At 40.3% G+C, this 21,989-nt stretch overlaps 1 protein-coding gene across 1 annotated transcript; it reads left to right on the top strand.

Moving 5' to 3' along the window:
• Window positions 1–7,040: 7,040 nt before the first annotated feature.
• On the top strand, window positions 7,041–19,765 carry LOC111869614 (myosin light chain alkali). Its single transcript, XM_023861265.2, has 7 exons — window positions 7,041–7,122; window positions 7,605–7,632; window positions 11,173–11,313; window positions 13,386–13,553; window positions 15,174–15,260; window positions 16,474–16,520; window positions 19,528–19,765. The coding sequence occupies exons 1-6, from the start codon at window positions 7,117–7,119 to the stop codon at window positions 16,497–16,499; spliced, it is 456 nt and encodes a 151-aa protein (XP_023717033.1). The 5' UTR covers window positions 7,041–7,116; the 3' UTR covers window positions 16,500–16,520; window positions 19,528–19,765.
• Window positions 19,766–21,989: the final 2,224 nt, after the last annotated feature.

The raw sequence follows: 21,989 nt of genomic DNA, 5'->3' as shown, positions 1-21,989 counted from the left end.
GTCATGTCCTTCAAATGTTGTCTTGGTCACTTCAGTCTGTGCAGTTTAAGAGGCTTGTCTATATTGTGCAATGAGTGCCTCTCTTATGCAGACCATCTAGTATCAGAATGATTGTGTCTAAGAGCTCACAATGGACTGAATGTGTAGCTTGTACAGTGGAGGCAAGGAATGCTTACAAAACTAAGCAAAAACCTCTGGGAAAGTAACCACTTGAAACATCAAGAAAGACATGGTAGGAAAATGGTACAATAAATGTTAGGGTAATAGGTTTTGGGGATTGGAGGTGAATGGAACTGGCCTAAGATCATATACATTGTATTTGCAGCATCAGACCAGGTTCTGTTACAAACGAGCTAGTTTCCGCTATACTAGCCCACCACTGTTTCAGTCTCTGGGCCATGTTGCATAGTGAGGCAGAATAGGAATTACAAGCTGAAAGATTTCTGACATAAAATGGAGATAGTAGTAGTGGCAGGTCAGAGCACAAGGAAATCATTGTTTTGAGACAGCAAAAGCAGACTGGACACCAGGCTGGTGAAGCCCCCACAAAACATGAATTCATAACAGCCCAATGAAAATATTTGTGCAGTAGATAAATCTGCAGAAATGTGAGAGGTAAAGGTGACATAAAACTGTCCCCTTCTTTAACTGAGCACCATACAAGGAAGTCATTGTTTTGAGACAGCAAAAGCAGACTGGACACCAGGCTGGTGAAGCCCCCACAAAACATGAATTCATAACAGCCCAATGAAAATATTTGTGCAGTAGATAAATCTGCAGAAATGTGAGAGGTAACGGTGACATAAAACTGTCCCCTTCTTTAACTGAGCACCATACAAGGAAGACAGATAAGGGAATGAAACTGAAATGCAAGTTGGATTGCAAATAAGGTTGTTGAAGCCATAGGCAGTTTGAGGGTTTCCATTTGTATGAAATGGGCAACTCTGCCATTCATTACAGAGGCAAGTTTTATGTAACCATTTCTCCATGTTAGAATTAATCTACCACACAAGATTGACAGTATGGGTAGAGAGGCCTTATTTAAAAACAGACATGCAGCTGTATGGTTAAATGTACTGTGTAACATACAGAGGTGGCCTGCATTATCCTAATGTATGTCATAAACCTGTTGCCCTAGGTATCAGTATGCTCTTAACATCCAAAAAACCATAAATGGTTTGATATTACCAGCATAATATGTTCACTGGAGTCTTGTTTGTGCAACCAAAGCACCCCATGCGAAGGGAGAGTTGTGAGATGGGCATTGAAACTGGAGAGATCTTAGGAGATGCATTCTAGAACTCTCCAACAAAGTATAGATATCCACTTCAGAGTAGCCTAAGCTCAAAATTTCACTCTATCTCTGTATTTTGAACTTTGGATATAACTGTAGAGATTTTCAGTTATTTCTATCGGTAGAAAAGTAAATACAGTTTTCTGTGTCATGATTTTATTCTATTACACTGTACGCAGCACATGCATGTGCACGTACATAGACACACACAGGCACACACACACACACACACATGCAGAGGTTCTCATACCCAACTTTCTATGATAATTTCAAAATCAATTCATAATGCTTTACTTCAATGGGGCCTGTAGCCTACACCTTCACAGCATGCTGCTTAGACCAGTGGTGCTCAACCTTCGTCAGACCGCTGCCCGGTAAATTCTTTTTTCTATAAGACAAGGGCCTGGTAAAATTTATGCTGGGTCCTGGTACCGGGCCGTGGCCCAGTGGTTGAGAAACACTGCCTTAGAGATGGTGAAATCTGACTTCATTTTAAATGGAAGTTTATAACTTGGAGTTCCAGATTTGTTTCTATGTTGTGTTAACATATGTATGTTTTATCAAACTACAAGAAATATACATAGAAAATGTTTAATTTCTTATGTAAATTGCTAATTGAAGAGACACCTAATTTCTCCATCAAATTTTAAATCCCCCATGCCAAATTTAATGCAGTAAAATTTAGTGAATATGGCATCTGAATAGGCAGAGGGTTGGATTCAGCCTTCACGTAGATCTACATAATGACATAGTGTTTAATTAGCTAAGCACAGGGACTTTTATATAATTATGGCTGTACAGGCCAGTTTTTTAGTTTCTTGATCCTGTACACAGTTGGTAGGACTCCTTCATTGGAGGATCAGCACCATCAGCACATTGCAAGGCCACTACCTACACACATGACACAAACAGAATAAACGCGCACAATACAGACATCCATGCCATGAATGGGATTCGAGCAAGCGAAGACAGTTCATGCCTTAGACTGTACGGCCACTGTGACCTGCACAAGCAATTTTACTAATACAAAAAAGAAAACTATGCACATCTCACAGTCTTTCTAATGGCTAGTCACCACTGCGTGCTCCTACACTTAATATTTCTTACTCTGTCACACATCTGAAATATGATATAGAAACATCTTGCAATTGTGTCTCTGAGCTGTTTTGAAACAGTATCTCAACATTCTGCTATTCGAGAAACATTTCCGATACAGATCGAAACATGTCTGGCAACAAGACGTTTTGACAGGATGTGCCCAGACATGAACAAAACATAACACATTATAATCTAATCTCGCTGAAGCCATTGGTGTTTTTCAACGTATATCTCCATTTTGCTGCTTCAATTTTCTCCTCCCCCCGCCCCCTCACCGCGGTGTTGAGAAAGACTTACAATTGGATNATACGTTGAAATAGGTCACGACCGTCTCCTTCCGAATTCTTAGACCTATTCTGCACAGTTTTCATGACTGTTGTATTTTTGTATTCGGTGCTATGAAATACGTGATGTTTACACAGGAACATTAAATGGCCTAAAAATCAAATAAAAGTCCTTCTAGATGTTGTATGTGTTTCGCGAGACGCCGGTGTGTGGCATGACGCGTGAAGCTCACGGAACCTGCGCATTCTTTCCGTGTTGAGTTCCCTGGTCTATTTTAGGAGGAATTTGCAAGGATTGGGGGCTAAGATCTTGTATATATCTAGAACTTGAGTGTGAGATGTTCCTATCATGCCACGGAAGAGATACACAAATGAGTTACGTGTGGCTTGATATTGTGACATTTCGCGTGATTGCAGAAAGACATTTGCTCTGCATAGACATGAAATCTAGGCTTCAGATTCGAGAGAGTCTTACCTAGACCCAATTTCTCGCAAATCGACTTAAATACACGTATACAAGAAATGTAAGCATGTAGGACAAGACTTCCGTTTTTATTTGCTTAGCAAAGAAATGAAAACCGTAAAAGATGGTGCCTTTTCTTTTTAAGTTACATTGGACGCCGCAACTTTTGCAAATTTAAGTAGGGCAAAATGAAATTATTATCCAGCATGAATTATAAAGGAATGAAAAGGAAGACGTTGCAGTTTGTCAACAGTTATTACCCCATCCTGGACCATTCAAGGAGGATACAAAATAAACATTAGTCAGAACGACCGCTGTCCTGTTCGATATTTTAACCGGGTACTTCCGACCGCTTTGTCCCGCCCAATGTATGAGAGTCCGAAATGAATATATTTTTTCCTGAAATAATTATGTCTACTATTCTTCAAAAGTAATATGTAAATGTATAGAAGCTACAGGCTTAAGCTAAGCAACATGAAATTACGCATCGATATTAAAATTCCGTACACTATTTCTACATTTGTAACACCCAATGTTTTTAGACTGACATTCGAAATCGTCCACGGCGAATTCACTGTTACCTTTGTTCACAAAATCCCATATATTATGTACAAGTCTGCCTTCTGATTTGCCATCTTTCATGTGTATAGCCGGCAGAGTCAATATTTCGATATTGTAGATGATTTGATCATCGCGTTGCCAGGCAACAGCTCTGCACACACGGTCCAACACGCTATATAGAGGAAGCTGTATTTTCTGTAGATCGGATCGACACGCCAATAGACTGGCCGGATAGCTATCATGTGATATGTGTTTACCGTAGGTCCATTTCCGTTCCGCGGCTATGTAGGTGACAGAATTCGTTCAAGTCAGATACGAGTTACGACTAGTAGCAGCAAAAACACACGAACAAGCAAGAAAGCAGTAAGCTCGAGGAGTACAGGAAGTAAACCTGCGAAGATTTAGCATGTGATTTGAAGACTTCATGACCGCCTCTGTGGCCTAGTGGTCACAGTTTCTGGCTACAGATCCAGAGGTCCCACATTCGATTCCCGGCGCCATCAGATTTTTCTGAGGAGTAGTGGGTCTGGAACGGGGTCCACTCAGCCTCGTGAGGATAATTGAGGAGATAATTCATGGAAATAGCGGCTCCGGTCTAGAAAACCGAGATTAACGGCCGTGATGATCCGTTGGGCTGACCACGCGACACGTTCTATCCGCAAAAGTTGGCACTAAGTTCGCCGACAAACGGCGGTCGCTCGGTTGATATATTTCGCTTACGGTCTACAGGCTACGGAGTTTTTTGAAGATTTCATGCGTGCTGTAGCACAGTGATATTGAGAGTGTGTGATTTAGTTAGACTTTTGTAGCTCCTGTGTTATAAATCCGTGAAGATAGACTGAAGAATAAGCTTGGAGTTCTTTGTAGTGTAAGAATTAGTGTAAGTGTTATAATTAATTGTAGTTACGACCTATAGGTTGTTAATAAATCCAATTACCAATCCGAACCCCATCTTTAGTCACCCATGCACGTGACAGTATGAACAAATATTCCTATGCAGTACGCATATTTTACAACGTGTACAATGCGATCTTGCAGAGACGCAAATCCACTGTCGCGAACCAAGCCTACAAATAGGCAGTCTGCCGTTATGTAACAGAGTTGTCAGCAGGGCCTCCAGAAGGCAGTGAGAGCTATGCATGTTTCATTCAGCATTGCTGTCTCGACCTTTGTGAAAGGAAAATTCTCATTGTTGACAGCGTGCATATTCAAGGGAAATCGTGGTTTAATGCATGAGAATGGATCGGAGGAGGGGGTGAGATATGGAAACTAGCTATAAATTGAATAATTCGAAGGTTCCGGCCTTTATTGTATTTGAGACGAACTTTGTATTAATAATGCAAGGGAAGATTAGAGATTGTAAAGGAGAGAAAAATCTATTTACTCTGTCGGAATTGACTTTTTATTTTTTGTATGATGTAACCAGTAAGTCGTTAACAGTTCACTCCACTGTTACGATGAGTAGTGTATCACAACTACTGCTCCACGGCAAATTTTTTGCCGGGCCCGGAAACTGATTACTATCAGAGGAATTAATTGTTAGGAAAATGTGACTGTGACTACAACCAACGTTTTGACTCGCAGGCTGTCGCCATACACTGTGCGTATATGGCATAAACGCAATGTTTGTGTGATAATTTAATATAGATTAATTGTGTAAGTGGAACATTCCTAGTTTGTGAGTAGGAGACGGGAAGTTAAAAGATTCGGAATTGAATGATAGTGAGCTTTTCCGAATTTAGTGCCAATTGGGTTCGGTACTGCCATACCTCAGTTCCTTTACATTTTATGAGGATTTATTACGCATTTCATGATTTTATCCTTCATTCTGGCTAAAAGACCAGCCAAATTTCTAGAACCTGGTGTCACTTACATTCTCTGATTAAAAATAAAATGAGAAAATCAAAATGAATATAAAATGCCTATTGTTTGTGGTCTGCGATATTTCCGTAGACAACAAATGTTTTGGGAAAATTTGCGTGTTTTGTCTGTGCTCATGAAATAACTTTTCTCTCACTAAACTTGACTTCTTTTATTGCTAGTGGGGTGGGAGTAAGTCCCTTGTACTGCGGCCACTTCTGGCCTATTGTACCAGCCCCAGATGATAGGTGAGGGTGATTGTGGAGCAATTGCTGGAATGAAGATTGGCAGGGGACACCGAAGTACTCGGAGAAAACCTGCCCCAGTGCCACTTTATCCACCACAAATCCCACTTGACTAGACCCGGAATCGAACCCGGGCCGCCGCGATGGGAAGCCAGCTACTAACCGCTTGAGCTATGGCGCGGCCCTAAAAGTATTGTCAGATGTGGGGTACGAATCCAAACTTGACTTTACTCCATTGTTAATCAATTTTACGCAAAATCTGTAATACTGCAGCAGATTCCTTGTCTGATGCAATAAGCACTCTCGAGTGCTCTATTCTATAATTGCTTTGAAGCAGTTAATATCTCGGGATTAATGCTTTCAGTGGATGTACTTAAATCATCACAAACAAATTGCATTTCTGATTAAAGAGATAGTCTTCTTCATAGTTTGTTTATGCTATATTTTAACACGAGAAAACCTAGAACTAAGAAAATCAAGTCCTCTGTTTCTGCTTTCCATTTTCCAGTTCTTCGTGTGTTCTCTCTTACTGCTTCTGAAATAAGGGATCGCCTTACTCTCGGTAAGGTCAAGTTATCCCTGTAACAGGCCGTGGAGGCCCATCAGGTTGTGAGACGTCGAGGCTCCTACGTTTTCTAGATAACCGGCCTACAGATGGCAGTGAGGTAGTCAGCCTTACGCTCAGGCCGCCCTTTACTCCCAGGAATATTCCTGGTACTCATTTCTGTTAGAGGCTGAGTCGACCCCAGGGCCATAATGCGGCTGGAAGGATTATGTCGGTTGAAAAATCCAATGACTTCATCAGGAACCGAACCGGCTTGTAGCGTAGTGCTCCCCTTACTCTGGTAGTATTGTTATATAACATATTAAGGATGGTGACAATTGGGGGGGGGGAGCTACAATTTGAAGATGGCACTTAATTAAACGTTTATCATGCACTGCAAACGGCTGATAGCAGTAAAATTGTTGTTCCAGTTCCTCGTAACAATGCAAGGATCGGAGATGAGCTGTGATGTCACAAGTCTGCAGAGGCATAACCTACATTTCTAGCAACAGCATGGGACTATTTTTAACCTGCAACTAAGTCACTAGGAATTAGATCCAGTGCCGTGTTAGGGCTAACTGATAGGTCTGACATCTCGCGGACGCACATTTTGTTTCTGGGGCTTTGCTGGGGTGAGGCAATCTGAGATGTTGATGCTGGCGACCTCTAGGCACCGATAAAAACTAACAACTGGCAACGTCCGGGCACCACTTCTGGTCCAGACTTCGTACAGTTAGCAACCAGGAAGTCCTTCTTGTCCCGTTACAATGGCTGTGAGTGTTCTTTTTTTTTTCTTACCGTTGTTATTGTTGTTATTGTTATTATTATTATTATTATTATTATTATTATTATTATTATTATTATTAATGTACATTTAATTTAATTGTTAAATCTAGCTGCTATATTTGTGTTATGGCCTCCACACAAATAATTTATACATATAAATAATACAAGACACAATATAAATGGACCTAATTAATGTTGAAGATAAAATAATTGATTCACTATTAGTATAAGTTGGTACAAAATTGACAAAACTTAAAGTTACACTGTGTATTCCAATTTTAGCACTCACTCCACCGTCCCTGTGCAACTTCGTCTACATATTAAACTTCACACTATATGGGTTTCAATGTGTGATTAGCAAATGATACTTTAGTCACTGGGAACAGGCAGTAGTGACAGATATGTAATATGTCAGGATGGTTCATGTTCGCTTTCATCCACTCATGTATGGTTCGTTTTTATCTTTCAGAGCGACCTCAGCGCACGAGATATTGAGAGTGAGTACCTCAAGTGTGTGCACGTGAAGTAGTGTCGTGTTGTTGCACACTGCGGGTGGCACTTAATTTTGACCACCGAAGTTTTTCATACTTCGAAATCTTCGCGTGACAGTTAAGATAATTCTTATTATGCAACTTTCAACCGTATTGAAGAACACCATCTTCTGGATGTGATATCTAGAGTCTTGCAGAAATTTACTGACGCTTAGGAGGACCGAAAACCTAAGATTTTTTTAGTATTATCCCGGTAGTCATGTAAAAAGACTGAGTAAAACCGCAAAAATCTCTGGATAGCTGGTGACCTGGCCGATATTCGAAACGGGCACCCCCACCAAGCTCCCCGATTACAAGGCTGGAGTGTTAACACTCCGTAGACTGAGGTTCAATATTATAATATCTTGTTGTTTGTGTTGTTTGTGGTCTGCAATGAATTTTATGGATTATAGAATCGTTTAATACCTGTCTGACATATTTTTCAATATACATTCCTTCCTTGAGGAATTAAATCACACATATGCGATCATCGTGACTTCCGCATGTTTGGCCGTTTTGACTTTTGAAATAGTTAACAGATTATCATGAAAATGGAAATGGGCATGCCATTAGGGGCCACCCCAGTATTCTCATTTTCCTGAAATCTGTAGTATCAACATAGCGGATAGACGAATTTTTGAGCTGGGACTGACACGCACTTTGTATAGGGAACTGAAAGAGTTTATGTTACCATANTAATATTAATAATAATAATAATAATAATACAGCATTTGCAACTGCAGTCAGTAAGAATTTTAATCAGTAAGAATCTGTCCTGTGACAATTTGGTTACGAGTCCAGAGTCCAACACCACAGGCCAGGAGCTTAATTTTATTTCATTATTAGACCACGAATTTGCACTATCTAAATAAAATATTAATTACAAGATCTCTAAGACTGAAAGTCTCCAATAAGGAACTAAACTTTATGATTTCTTCCCTAAAGTTCTTGTTCTTATTTCGGTCTTCAGTATTTGTTTCTATTAAAATAAATTATATATTTTCACGAAGAACTGAGTGGTCGAAATAGACATACAAAAACATTTTTTTTTCGGATGCAAATTTGAAAGAGACGTTAAATTTTTTACTTCGTGTTCCACGGTCGTAAATTTGAGGATGTGCTGTGAAAATTACAACCCCTTGTCCCTGTTTTGTATTTATGTTGTTTTGTATTCCGGTCTAGAAACCCGAAATTAACGGCCGTGGGGATTCGTTGCGCTGACCACGCGATACCCTCTATCCGCTAAGTTGGCACTAAAATTCGCCAACAAGCGGCGGTCGCTCAGTCGGTATAGTTCTCTTGCGGACTAAAAGCATGGATTTTGTTTCTTTTGTTTTGTTGTTTTGTATTGCATTTGTTCGATTTGCTAGGAAGTTACTAACTGATCTCATTCTGTCGATAGTTTTTCTCAAATTTCACTAGAATAACATTTCCAATGCTCAGTTCTTCTACAGGTGGATCTAAGGAATGATTAAACTAATGAAAATATTACACATTAATTTTTTTCAATACTTCTTCCAGCCCATTCAGGACCCTGACCTCTTATTCAGTTCCGTAATCATTTTTCACATACGGTAGGACTCCTTGAACGAGTGATCAGCGCGTCGTAATGCCGCTACCTGAACACAGGACAACACAAGACAACACAAACACAGAATAAACGCATACACACACCAAACTTCCTTGCATTGAATGGGATTCCAAACCACGATCCCAGCATTCGAGCGAGAGAAGACAATTCATGCCTTAGACCGCACGGCTACTGTGACCGGCCTTACACGTTAATTACTTAAGACAATTGTAGGATATGATTTTCCAAGCACATATGCGTAAAGCTTCTACCATCTTATGTTTTTAGTTTTATCGAACAATACAGGAGCAGCTTGAATGTCTGAAAATATCCGCCTCACCCGGTCTCTAATTTTAACGTCGCCCCTACACCGCTTAATATGGAGTCGACACCAGCCGTGACGTCACAACGTTAAATTTAGAGAGCCGACATATTAAGTTCTAGTTCGCTTCATAGTCATTGTTATTGACGATAATACTGTTCTACAAGGTCTTTGTCACAGACACATTTTTGTTGTCCTGTTTGTGTTTGTTTTTTAAGCTGATTAAGAAAATAACAAAATATGTGACCCACAGTTTTTGAGTGGCTAGGGAATTTATATACGTTATAACAAGAAGTGGAGGGGTCTACCACTTTCTCCTTCCCTGCTTTATAAGTTTCTGTCCGCCATTGCTTTCATATTCATGTTCATGACATGTCCATCCTTGTTCGATTTTGTCACACAGCTTGCGACTTGACTTTTATTTGCCAATTATTCACTTAATTTCTCTCAGTTATCCTGGTGTATTTTAATCGTAGTGTTTCTTAAGTTATAGTAAATTGAGTCATACTGCTCATGTACAGAACCGCTTTCAGTATTTCAAATTGATCTGAGTGATCTTGCACGCGACCTGAATTTTTAAAAAATTCAGTTCCGACGTTTGTCTTCTAGTTCGAAAGGTTGAAACCTTTCTAGAAAAGGTCACTAATATAGCTCTGTTCTGCAGGCATGAAAAATAAAAGTCTAATTTTTTCCTTCAAGAAGGCAGTTCATTGTATGTAATATTGTGCAGTCTCACCGACAACATAGTCTAAGCCTATTTACTGATATAGTGAAACTGATTTTGAAAACGGCGTTTTTGCATGATGCCAAAAATGTCTTTCAGTTCCAGTAGCACGCGTATTGTTATGGAGATCTCATGCACATATCTTTTTAATAACATTTCCAATATAATGAATACTCTCATCACATCTTGTGGAGACAGGGAACATGCGGTAGGTAGTTGGTTGAGGCACTCTGCTACAAGCCGGAAGGTCGCGGATTCTAGTCCCGATGAGGTGGATTTTTGCAACTGACCTAATCCTTCCAGCCGCACTATGGCCCTGGGGTCGACTCGACCTCTAAGAAATATAAGTGCCAGGAATCTTCCTGGGGGTAAAGGGCGGCCGGCGCGTAAGGCTGACAACTTTACCGCCATTGTCTAGAGATTGTCTAGAGAAAATATGGGAGCCTTTTCTCCTTCGTTTTCCTTGCTACGTTTATTTTTCATGGGGCACGCGGTAGCGTAATTGGTTGAGGGGGCTATGCTACAAGCCGGAAGGTCGCGGATTCAAGTCCCGATGAGGCCATTGGATTTTTTTTTCAATTGACCTAATCCTTCCAGCCGCACTATGGCCCTAGGGTCGATTCAGCCTCTAACATAAATGAGTACCAGGAATTAATTAAGTAATTATCCTGGGGAGTAAAGTGTGGCCGGCGCGTAAGGCTGACAACCTTACCGCCATCTCTGAGCCGATTGTCTAGATAATGTGGGACCCTCAACGTCTCACAACCCTATGGGCCTTCACGGCCTGGTACAGGGATAGCTTTACTTTTACTTACGTTTACTTTTCATTCATATTTTCCTATTCGTTTGTTTCTTTCTTCTTGTTTTGAGAACCGTTTGCCGATGTTTCAGGGGCGAACTTCGCATTCTCTATCTATGACTTCGATGGCAATGGCAATGTGGATGCCTTCTACATAGGAGACATCCTGCGCGGGCTCAACCTCAATCCGACCCTTGCCGTCATTGAGAAGGTGGGCGGCACCAAGAAGAAGAGTGAGTAGTTGATACAGAGTCATTGAGTCTCACACTGCGTCAACACGTACCTGCATTAGTTGTTGTCAAGGTGTGCAATTGTGGCTGTAGACTTCTCAGTGGCGCAAACAGCACTCCTGCTTCGCTTGTGGGAGGACCTAAGTTCAGATCTGAGACCGACTATTATATTCTTTGCGGAGTTCCTCCCAGACCCTACAAAAAAGAACACTAAAACCTCTGACAGGGGCTTTCTTCGACGTCCTTCTTAATTCTTTATTCACAATGTTTCTGTTATAACGTCACATAACATATGAAGCGCCTTTGAATAACATACAGCGTCGTCAGTTATACAATATACAGAGAGGATGGTTCGGTTCGATCCCTTTGAGAGACAGTTTCTTGTGCATCACTGGGTCCAGAACGACTTTGGGGCACTGAAATATGGACGTTGCAGTTACTTAGGAATTTTTAAATACTCCGCTTCAGCTGTAGTAGATGACCAAAAATAAGTTACCTTTCAGTTTAGTGTCAGGTGTGATGCTGTGAACCTTAAGTACATAACCTATAGCCCTACGCGTACTACAAGGTAAGTCCATTTGGAAACAAAATGACCAAGAGAAAGCGTGGACGTAAGAGAGCTGAAAGAGCAGGGCGCTGGCGAGATTACATAACTGAAAAGGTTTCTATCTCCTGGGATGTAACGCCGCATAGACCATTGAAAGTTAACCGACATTTCGGAGGAACATGTCACCTCAATTTTGAGAATAAATAAATAAATAAGCTAAGCAAGAAACTAGCGTGAAAGCAGTTGGCTAACTCTGCACGCTGGTTTCTTCCTTCGTTCATTCTTCAACCCTGAATAAGGAGGCTACATGTTAAACGTTGCTTGACTTTCAACGGACTACACGGCGTTACATACCAAAAGATATGTTCTTGTATTGTTAGGATGATTGAATTAAGGTAGTTGAAGTTGGTCGAGAATGTAGCACACAGAGGGCAGTAGGAGAAAAGCACGTTAACATTCTGGTACCAAACATTTTGTGATATTTGTATAGGCGGAAGAATAACACTAAATATATTTTCACGAAAATAATGCGATCCGGCCCAGTGGGACTGATAACATAGCCTTTCTTGCACATGTGAAGAAATAATAACTGATCGAGAAACGCATTGTGACAGGAACTAGAATGGAGGGTCTGTAAGAAGTCGGTGAAGATTCCTCGGTTTCCCCAGTATCGACAGAGAAACTCTGGTCAGAGGAATGATAACAATTGCTAGGGAAGCCTGCGAACGTCAGCCGCGTTTGCACATATCGGCGAGGAAGGCAGTGCTGTTGCTGCCTTTTCTTGCTTGATTGAAATTATCTGAGATACTTCATCGTGACTATGTCAACGTAGCTAAAGCTGCTCCTCTACTTAATTAATTAAGTACCACGCCATGACGACGCATTGAGGAGTGCAGGTATGGGTCCACCAGTCTTGACCTTGGCACTAGTGGAGGTGAGTGGTCAGTTTCACGCCCTGATCGTTTTAACCTCGATGTAAGATTTCTCGGTACCAATAGGATATGAAGCTGGCTGGGCCCCAGAGCCGGTGTGGACCCAAGATAACACATACTTACTACACACTAACAAACTTATTTTTACAAAATAAATATCAGTTTAGAAATTATTATCAGAAGTATAAAGCTACAATTGTCCATGAACTTAACTAATTAAGCACTACGGCAAGAAAACATATGAGGGAGTGGATGTGTAGATCCACATATTCTTGATCTCGGCACTAGTTAGAGGTCAGTGGTCAGCTTCACGGCCAGGCCGCTTTGAGCGCTGGGAAGGAATCCCCGGTACCTATTGGATATGGGGCTGGGTGGGCCCAAAGCAGGTCTGGACGGTGTGAAGAGTATAAAAAGCTTGCCAATATCGGGACTCGAACTCCGATTGCTTTGCCGTCCAGCCAGTAGCCAGTCGCTATACCGACTGCGCTATCCCGGCCCCTATCAGAGGTATAAAAACATCAGTGAAGTTAATGTGTTGTGTCACATCAATATATTTTTGAGTTAGATATGGCAGATGTAAATTTCACTTCTTGCAGATGAGAAGAAGATAAAGGTGGAGGAGTTCCTGCCGATCTTCGGGCAGGTCAAGAAGGACAAGGATGTAGGATGCTATGAGGACTTCCTGGAATGTATGAAACTGTACGACAAGGCTGAGGATGGCAAGATGCTACTGGCTGAGCTCTCACATATACTGCTCTCTCTCGGTTAGTAGACGAAATGCTGAACGCGCATCTTCTCAGCTGGTTCGCTGAAACTTTGTTCCACGCGTATTCAAACCTCGCCACCTGATTGCAAAGACAGAATCGTAACATAAATACAGAAAATATATCATGCAGAAATATGGCAAAGCTCCAATAATATAGGATATATAATATGTATAATGGGGGCAGTCCACATATAACATTATTCCTGAAAAACAAAATAGACACTATTGTATTTTAATTTTTAATTCTAAATTTTACTGCCTAAGTATTTAAGTTTTGACTGAAAATTCAATTTATGCTTTTGAAACTCACAAGAACACAATATGGATCCATATTGAAATTAGATGCAATTAAAGAACTAGGACTAGTATCATTATACGCCTGATGATGGCCCAATATAAGGGCCGAAACATGTAGCGTCAACATCAATATAAAACAAATGTTGATACAATAGTGTCTATTTTGTTTTTCAGGGATGCTGTTGTGTAAACTGCCCCAATTATACACATTGTACTGTATATCCTGACACACAACAAGATGCATACTTTTAAAAAAGTTCGAATGAAATACTTGGGAATGACAGTAACAAATGGAACATTTGAAGAAAGCAGTCTTCTGGGATTTGGCACCGTGTATACGTGCAGACTGCTTTACCGTTTCTCACGGTGTTGTCGCTTGCAGAATTCTTATACTTTTTCTTCTACCCTGAAGATGGGGGCGATACGTTCCTCCGAAACGTCGGTTAACACCACATATACACGGTGCCAAATCCCAGAAGACTGCTTTCTTCATAGTCACCGCCGTGAAAGCCTCAAATCTTACAAATGGAACATTTGTTCCCGAAGAAACTAAGACGAATTTAAATGTAGATCATTTTTGTTGCCATTGAGTGCATAATCATGTCTCCCCGTCCAAAAAAAAAAAGTAAATATTCAAATGTGCAAAATTAAAACTCTACATATTTTACATGAGTATGTCACTTTTTGTTTCCCACTAATGGAAGTATGTACGGTGGTGGTGTTTCAGAACAGCATACCGATGTGTATATTTTGATCGGAGAGAGGGTAAGTAATACGAGACAGGAAAGAAATGCATAATGAGGATTGTAATTTACACTCTTCGGCAAATAAATTTTTAGAATTATATAATCAAGGGATAAGAAATGCGAAGCGTGCAGCACGCATAGGAGAGACGGAAAACGTATAAAAAATTTAGCTGTAAACCCAGAAATGGACACTTCGGAGACGTGCACTTAAATGGGAGGATATTACTAAAAAACATTTTAGTGAGATAAATATGGCTTAGGATGATGACCAGTGCCTGGCAACTTNGCAGCCGCGGCGCGCACTTGATTGTACGCACTGTATTACTAAAAAACATTTTAGTGAGATAAATGTGGCTTAGGATGATGACCAGTGCCTGGCAACTCTGAACATGGTAAAGAATTTTCGGGTTTATTAAATTCATGATTAACTGAACGATTATTAGCTTCTGAAGAAGAACTCTATTCCATGGATACTATACAGATGTTTGTCGCTACTCGCTTCATCTATAGAACACCGCGGGTAGATGGGTTGGGTTCAGACGCAATGGTATGATCGTGTGATGTATCACTTGCAGGTGAGCGGCTGTCAGATAAAGAAGTAGAGGAAATCATTAGGGACTGTTGCGAGCCTGAGGATGAAGACGGCTTCGTTCCATACGTTCGTAAGTACCGTTGCTTGTACCACTGCGTGTCGCATGTTCCCTAGCTCGCATCTCCAGACAAAACACTGAGACATGTGACACTCTTCTTCGTGGGAAATGTTACCATGGTTCCCGAGCATTGACTGGCAACTAGCTGTTGTGTACATCAACTCTCTCTCACGAGTGAACTGCCTTTAAGGCTGATACGTTTCAGTCTATCTGCTTTCACAATTTGTATTTTTGAGTGGTTGTTTTAAAAAATCAGTCAAAGTCCCATAGTAGGTTGATGAATTATTGCTTGCATTTGAACAGGCAAGTAAATAAGCTGCTGGAAAAACTTTAATGGTGTATGATTTCTACCTTGGCACTTCCTGAAAAATTAAGTAAATTGTTGGTTTTTTATGGCTTAGAATACCGTTACATTCAACACATACTGGTACACTGCTGGACAGCCAGTATCTAGGAATGTCTCAAGTGTTTTGTTGGAAACTTGCTTGTCTTGAAACAAACTTTAAGTAAGCTATTACATTTCAGCCTGTTTTCGAACATCCAGTATGTTAGCGAAAAATAGCCCGTACTTAAACCATTTTAGTGTAGTCAGTATAAAGAATATTGTTGAATTATTACATAGTTAATGTAGAAAACGTCATAAAGTAGTGCTTGTATTGAGCTAGTATTAATTAATGGAAGTGTTAGATTATTACTAGTACCTATAGATGGAACCCTTGGGAGACCTGTCAAATTACTGCCAGTTTTGAAATATCCCTTAGACAAATAGATTATTCCTAGTGCTTAAAATATTTTAAAGTAAACAATCTGTTTTGATAATTCGCGATCCCTTATGTGAAGAGTCTGTTAGTGCTAGTGGTATACATCCCTTAAGTAAAGAGTGTAATTGTTAATAAATTTGAAGATTCATTAATTGAATAGTTTGACTGTTTGTAAAACTTAAACATTCCTTAAGTAAATACTCTTATTGTTGCTTGGAGTAAAGCAGTTATTGCTTGTGGTTCAACTCCTTCAGTTGCTTGAAATTGCATGTTGTATGGGATTCCCCAGTAGACTCAAGAGGCTGGCCCGTCTCAGAAATCCAGGACATGAAACGTGGTCCTGCACTGTGTCAAATTGGAGTGAGAAGTTTATATCCTGTTTACCAGTTCATGTTGTAGCATGCTCGGGGAAGGCAACCCCCTCTAGAGCATTGTTTGAGTGTGATGTGCCCTCCTGATTTCAGCATTTCTCAAAAACGTGCTGGTGTAAGGGACCCGAATATCGTCAACCGTAAGTAGATCATCTGTTGATAATATGTGGGCTTGTATTGCAGGTTAAAGCAACGTCTCGCTAACACAGAGGAGCATAACATCATTAAAACCGTACTTTATTTAGCTAATGCTGAATATTACGCGGAGTGTACATTAATATGCATGCTGACAATGCTGCTCAGAAGACAATTTAAATGAATGCACCAACAAAACTGTAATATATATAAACGATGTTTGCTTTTTGCTTCTTACTCTTTTGTTGTTCTTACACATAATCTTTATTTTTGCCTTTCACTTTCTTCGTTTCAAAATATTGTAAATGGCATGCATATTTTATGTTATTCTTACATAAGTAAATTTAGTTTTCAAATTATGGCATAGATTTTTAGAGCTGATGGGCTAATAATTTCTTCCTAACTACTTCTTTTGCGTTTTCATACAAGTATAATTAGACGCGTGTAGTCATCACTCTCAACAGGACCATTAAGTAGCACCCTGTCCTTAGCCAAACCATTTGGCCGCGCCATAGCTCAAGCGGTTAGTCTCTGGCTTCCCACCGTGGCGGACCGGGTTCGATCCCGGGTCTGGTCAAGTGGGATTTGTGGTGGACAAAGTGACGCTGGTGCGGGTTTTCTCCGCGTACTTCGGTTTCCCCTGCCAATCTTCATTCCACCAAATTCTCCATCATCATAATCACCCAGTGGCCGCCGTGCCGAGTGGACCCAGTTGGACTCCACCCCCTACTAAGCGAATTAAAAAAGTTAATTAATTAATTAGCCAAACCATTTATATTTACACTCCTAGTCCCCTAAGAGAAGGTGCAGCAATTTTGTTTCAGCCTTATGAAAGAAACTGCACGTTAATTGGTTCCCACGCTAAGGCAGGTTTATTCTCACGTTCATATGACACACAGAATTGTGGATAATGTGTAGACGTTTCTTTTCACTCGACGCTCTTAATATCGCAATAAACACACATATAATAACTCTGTTTTTATAAAGATTTTAATTTTGTGCTTTGAGGAATAGTGGCAACACAAAATATAAGAAATATAAACATATTTAAACGCCAAACTACCGATCACAGTGGCCGCGCGGTCTAGGGTATGAACCGTCTTCGCCTTCTCGAACACTGGGATTGTGGGTTCGAATCCCACTCCAGGCGTGCCTTTATTCTGTGTTGTTCTGTGTAGGTAGCGGCCCTGAGCGGGCTGATCCCCCGTCCAAAGGATCGTACCGGCTGTGTATAGATTAAGAAACTGCAAAAACGGCCAAGGTTCACAAAGGTTGTAGAGCTGTAGATAGATAAACGGCAAACTAACCAATAATGCAATACTAACTCATCAGGGCTTTGTGTAATAATCTTATATCAGTTCGAAAATAAAGTTTCCAGGTCAGATAANTTTCCCTCACCTGAGGACGGAAATAGATCCAGTTTCCGAAACGTCGTGTTTTTCTTAGTTATCTTAAAAACCAGGACGTTGGATAAAGTCCGAAAACCCAATATCTCTGTGTGCGGATAAATGCTGTTATGAAAGAGAATAGAATTAAAATATAAAGATAGAACTTGAGGGATTCAGACCAAAATAAATAATCTTTATTTGTTCACTCCTCAACTGTTACTCACGTTGTCTTGGGTGGTTGCTTTGAGAATTCCACATTCAAATTCCGACATAAAACATGGAAATAATCAAAGAATACTCTCTTGTAATCATAATCTCCGTGACTCAGACATTTTATTTGCTTACTTGAGATTATAAACAATTTATGAGATTTCTCCTTCAGTCTGGGATATATGGATATTCTGTGTAAAATGGAAATACATCTATAGATTTGTCAAGAATTTTTCAGTTCATATCATGGACCTGGTTCAAGTTGTGTTTAAAATTTGTCTTCTTCGCCTGTCAAGCACACTCACTGGGTGTAAACGTACTTGCATCCATGCTGCATACAGACTCAGTAACGAAAGTGCAGTGGTGCAGGAAGAGAAGTGTGCTTCACACATTGTATTTTTTTCACTTCCTTCTTCTAATGCTTGCAGCTGAAACAGGCGCAGGAATAAATTTCGACCTGATAGTGTTACTATTTACATCCAGAATATTAAATTAAGATCATTCTATTTCAAATATACTAGTACATCAGTTACTAAAAGTTGTATTTCAGAGCAGGATTGAACCGGCTTGAATCAGTTGTTAAGAAAATACTGCTATAGGTTAACTTTTCAAATATCTTTCATTTAAAAGATTAAGTCAAAATTCGACAAAATTATGCAGTTCGGTTTTCTGTTTACGGTTCAAAAATCTAGTAAGAACAAAACAAAACTCTGTGTTTGTTGAAAGACCTGTTCTTATAACACAAAAATGGAATTGTTTTGTAAAGCAATCTTAAAATGTCATTACTGTGTATGGTAAACGCAGGAAATAGGGAAATGAAATGTGACAGGGATATTTTACCTTCGTCTTGTTTTAAGAGTAAACAAACAACAAAAATGCTGAGTCGCTGTGTATTGTTGTCGGAAGAACCATGGAGGAGCGCCTTACCTGCTGTGTATAGTTTACAAATTGCATTGTGATTGCCCTAAACACATTTTAACTGATATTTTAATATTTATTACCCATGAATATGAGCATGAAATGTTAAATAAAATCATAATTTATGTGGAACAACGTGAAACTTTCTTAAAAATAACGCCAAAATTGTTCTTCAGAACTTCAACCATTCGTGAGAACGATTCAAAACATTTCCACACCTAATGGTATTGTATTAAAAGCAATGAACAACTTGCGCGCTGTATTTTACATCATTTATTAATTACTTTCTACATGTGATCATGCCATTTCGAGTACTGGCTGCAGACATTCAGTTTGTTTTGGAATTTCTAATTCCTTGTAAATCTTTGAATAGCCTATATTGTTATACAGATGGCAGACGAGGTGCATTCTTAATAATTCACAGAGAAATATTATAGGAAACGGAGTTCAGAACTTTATTTTAAATTGTATTCATGCACAATTTGCATTCTTTCAGCTTTCCTGAAGAAGATGGTTGCCGGACCAGATCCACCAGCAGAGGAGACACCCGCAGAGGAGGCACAGTGAGCCATGCCATCGACAGTGAATGATACCGAATGTTGTATACCATCTTGAAATATGGACAATAAATTAGTGCCAGTGTTGATGAGGATATCGGGCCAACAGATTTCTAATAATGTTTTATGTACAACCCTTTGTGATTACAATAAAAACATTACTAGAAACTGATAAAACTGCCATGTCTATTTCAGAGCTGGTTCAAGCATTAAGCTTGGGGTGAGATTAGGGCTGTAATAAGGGTGGTCAAACAACTCCAAGTTTAAATGCTCCAGCAGTGCTTGAGTGCTAGCAGTTATATGAGGGCGCTCATTGCCATGGAGAAGTACTACACTGGTTGTCAGCATTCCACGCGTTTTGTTCTGAATGGCCCTACGAAGTTTTAGCGCTTCGCTATACACTTGTGACATTATTGTGGTCTTTTGTTGCATGAATATTACCATCCGCACTCTTTCCAGTCCAAGAAAACAGTTGCTATCAACTTTCTGGCAGGCAAATTTTGTTCAGACTTTGTCGCATTGATCGGTGAATATGTGTGCATCTACTGCTTTGGCTGCTCTTTGGTTTCAATATTCACAAATAAAATCCTGGTTTCATCACCTGTTACTCATATGCTGTGACTGAGAAATTCATCGCCATCTTTGTGGTATCCCTGCAAAAAAATCAAAGCCTAAGCCATTCTTTGCATCTTATGAGCACACGTGAGCATTTTCGGAACCCATTTTGCGCAATAGTTGTGACGACAGCCCAGCCTAACTGTAATAATCTCGCAAAGAAAAGTTACGTGAAATTTATGGAAATTCACAAGAAAGTTCTGCAATTGTGAAGCGCTGTTTTTCACAAATTTTTTGGTCAGCACTTTGCAAAAAAATCTTCGCTCATTACAGATGGCCAGCCACTTCGCTCTTCATCGCCAACACTGTTCGCCCGCCCGTCTTTGAACATTCTACACCATTGCCTTACAGTTCCTTCACTTATAACATTTTCGCAGTAAACCGCCCCGCATAATTACGACGGATTTCCGCAGCACTCGTATTTCTAGCCTGGAGAAAGCGGATAAGAGCGCGATTTTCGCGGCTGGCGGGATTATCAATCGCAGGACGCATTATAACTCACTTTGTAGAGACAAGAACAAACACTAGGAGACCAGTTATATGATGAGTTATAAGGAACGAGTGATGTGACGCTACCTCGCATGTGCGAGCTCTCCCCGGCTCCTACATTAGTTGCCTAAAAGAAACTGAGATTACTTTTCTAATAGCCCTCGTGTATGTTGCTGTCTCCTCACCAGAATGCAGGGTAAAATCGTGACGTAAAGATACCTAACAGATCCTTTGAAAATGTGGCACAGTTCAAATATTTGGGAAAGACAATAAGAAATTAAAATTGAATTCAGGAAGAAACTAGGAGGAGGTTGAATTCGGGTAATGCTTGCAACCATTTAGTCCAGAAACTTTATGTTCTCGTCTGCTGTCTAAAAACATAAAAATTAGAATATACGAAACTATAATTTTTCCTGTGGTTCTGTATGGGTGATAAGCTTGTTCTCTGACATTAAGGGAGGAACATAGACTGAGAGAGTTTGAGAGCAGGGTGCTGAGGAGAATATTTGGATCAGAAAGAGATGAACTGACAAGAGATTGGAGAAAACTACACAGTGAGGTGCTTCATAACTTGTATTCTTCTCCAAGTATAATTAGAACAATCAAGTCAAGGAGGATGAGATGTGCAGGGCATATAGCACGAATGGGGGAGCAGAGGAATGCATATAGGATATTTGTGGGAAAGCCAGGAAAGAGACCACTAGGAAGACCAAAACGTAGGTGGGAGGATAACAGTTGTGGAATTGTCGATGCTTGAAGAGACAACCACATACTACACTTCTATAACAATATTTATTGTTGCTAGAATGCATACACGGACGAGCTTCATTCTGAACCCGATATCAATTTGACTTTCTGCGAGTCTGAGTCTTATGTTACGACCGACGGTCATTTGGTCAGTCTGTCTTGGAATAAAGCACCCATCTGGGGCTTACGACAATATTTTTATTACTTTCAGACAGTTGTGAGTTTGTTGATGTGCAACGCTCTTTCTGACGATAGGAAGGGTCTGTCGTATACAATTGCTGCTGATCCTCGACAGCGCAGTAATTCTCAGGTCCGAGTCCCGTGGGACATGCGTCCATATTTTACTGCCAAAGATTCAAGAATTTCCCTTTCGTCGCCTCCTACGACTCGCAGGGCTACGATGGAGGTATTAGACCCGGCCTCCACACGGGATGACTTTCGACGACCTCTCCTGAACTACTTATATAGCATCGAGGCGGATCCATAGAAAATACGTCCGTTGCCTAGCAATGGACGTCCTCTATGTTGATTGCGTATTTGTTGCGGGCTT

The sequence above is a fragment of the Cryptotermes secundus genome, unplaced genomic scaffold (genome assembly GCF_002891405.2).
Source record: "Cryptotermes secundus unplaced genomic scaffold, Csec_1.0 scaffold557, whole genome shotgun sequence".
NCBI lineage: Eukaryota > Metazoa > Arthropoda > Insecta > Blattodea > Kalotermitidae > Cryptotermes > Cryptotermes secundus.
Note: the sequence above shows the minus strand (reverse complement) of the source record. Positions and strands in the feature narration are given on the sequence as shown.

Bases quoted from the DNA above. Each gene is read 5' to 3' on its own strand.
- LOC111869614 (XM_023861265.2), top strand. The intron at 13,554-15,173 runs GTTAGTAGACGA...TATCACTTGCAG, and splicing joins ACATATACTGCTCTCTCTCG to GTGAGCGGCTGTCAGATAAA. The intron at 15,261-16,473 runs GTAAGTACCGTT...TCCTGATTTCAG, and splicing joins CGGCTTCGTTCCATACGTTC to CATTTCTCAAAAACGTGCTG.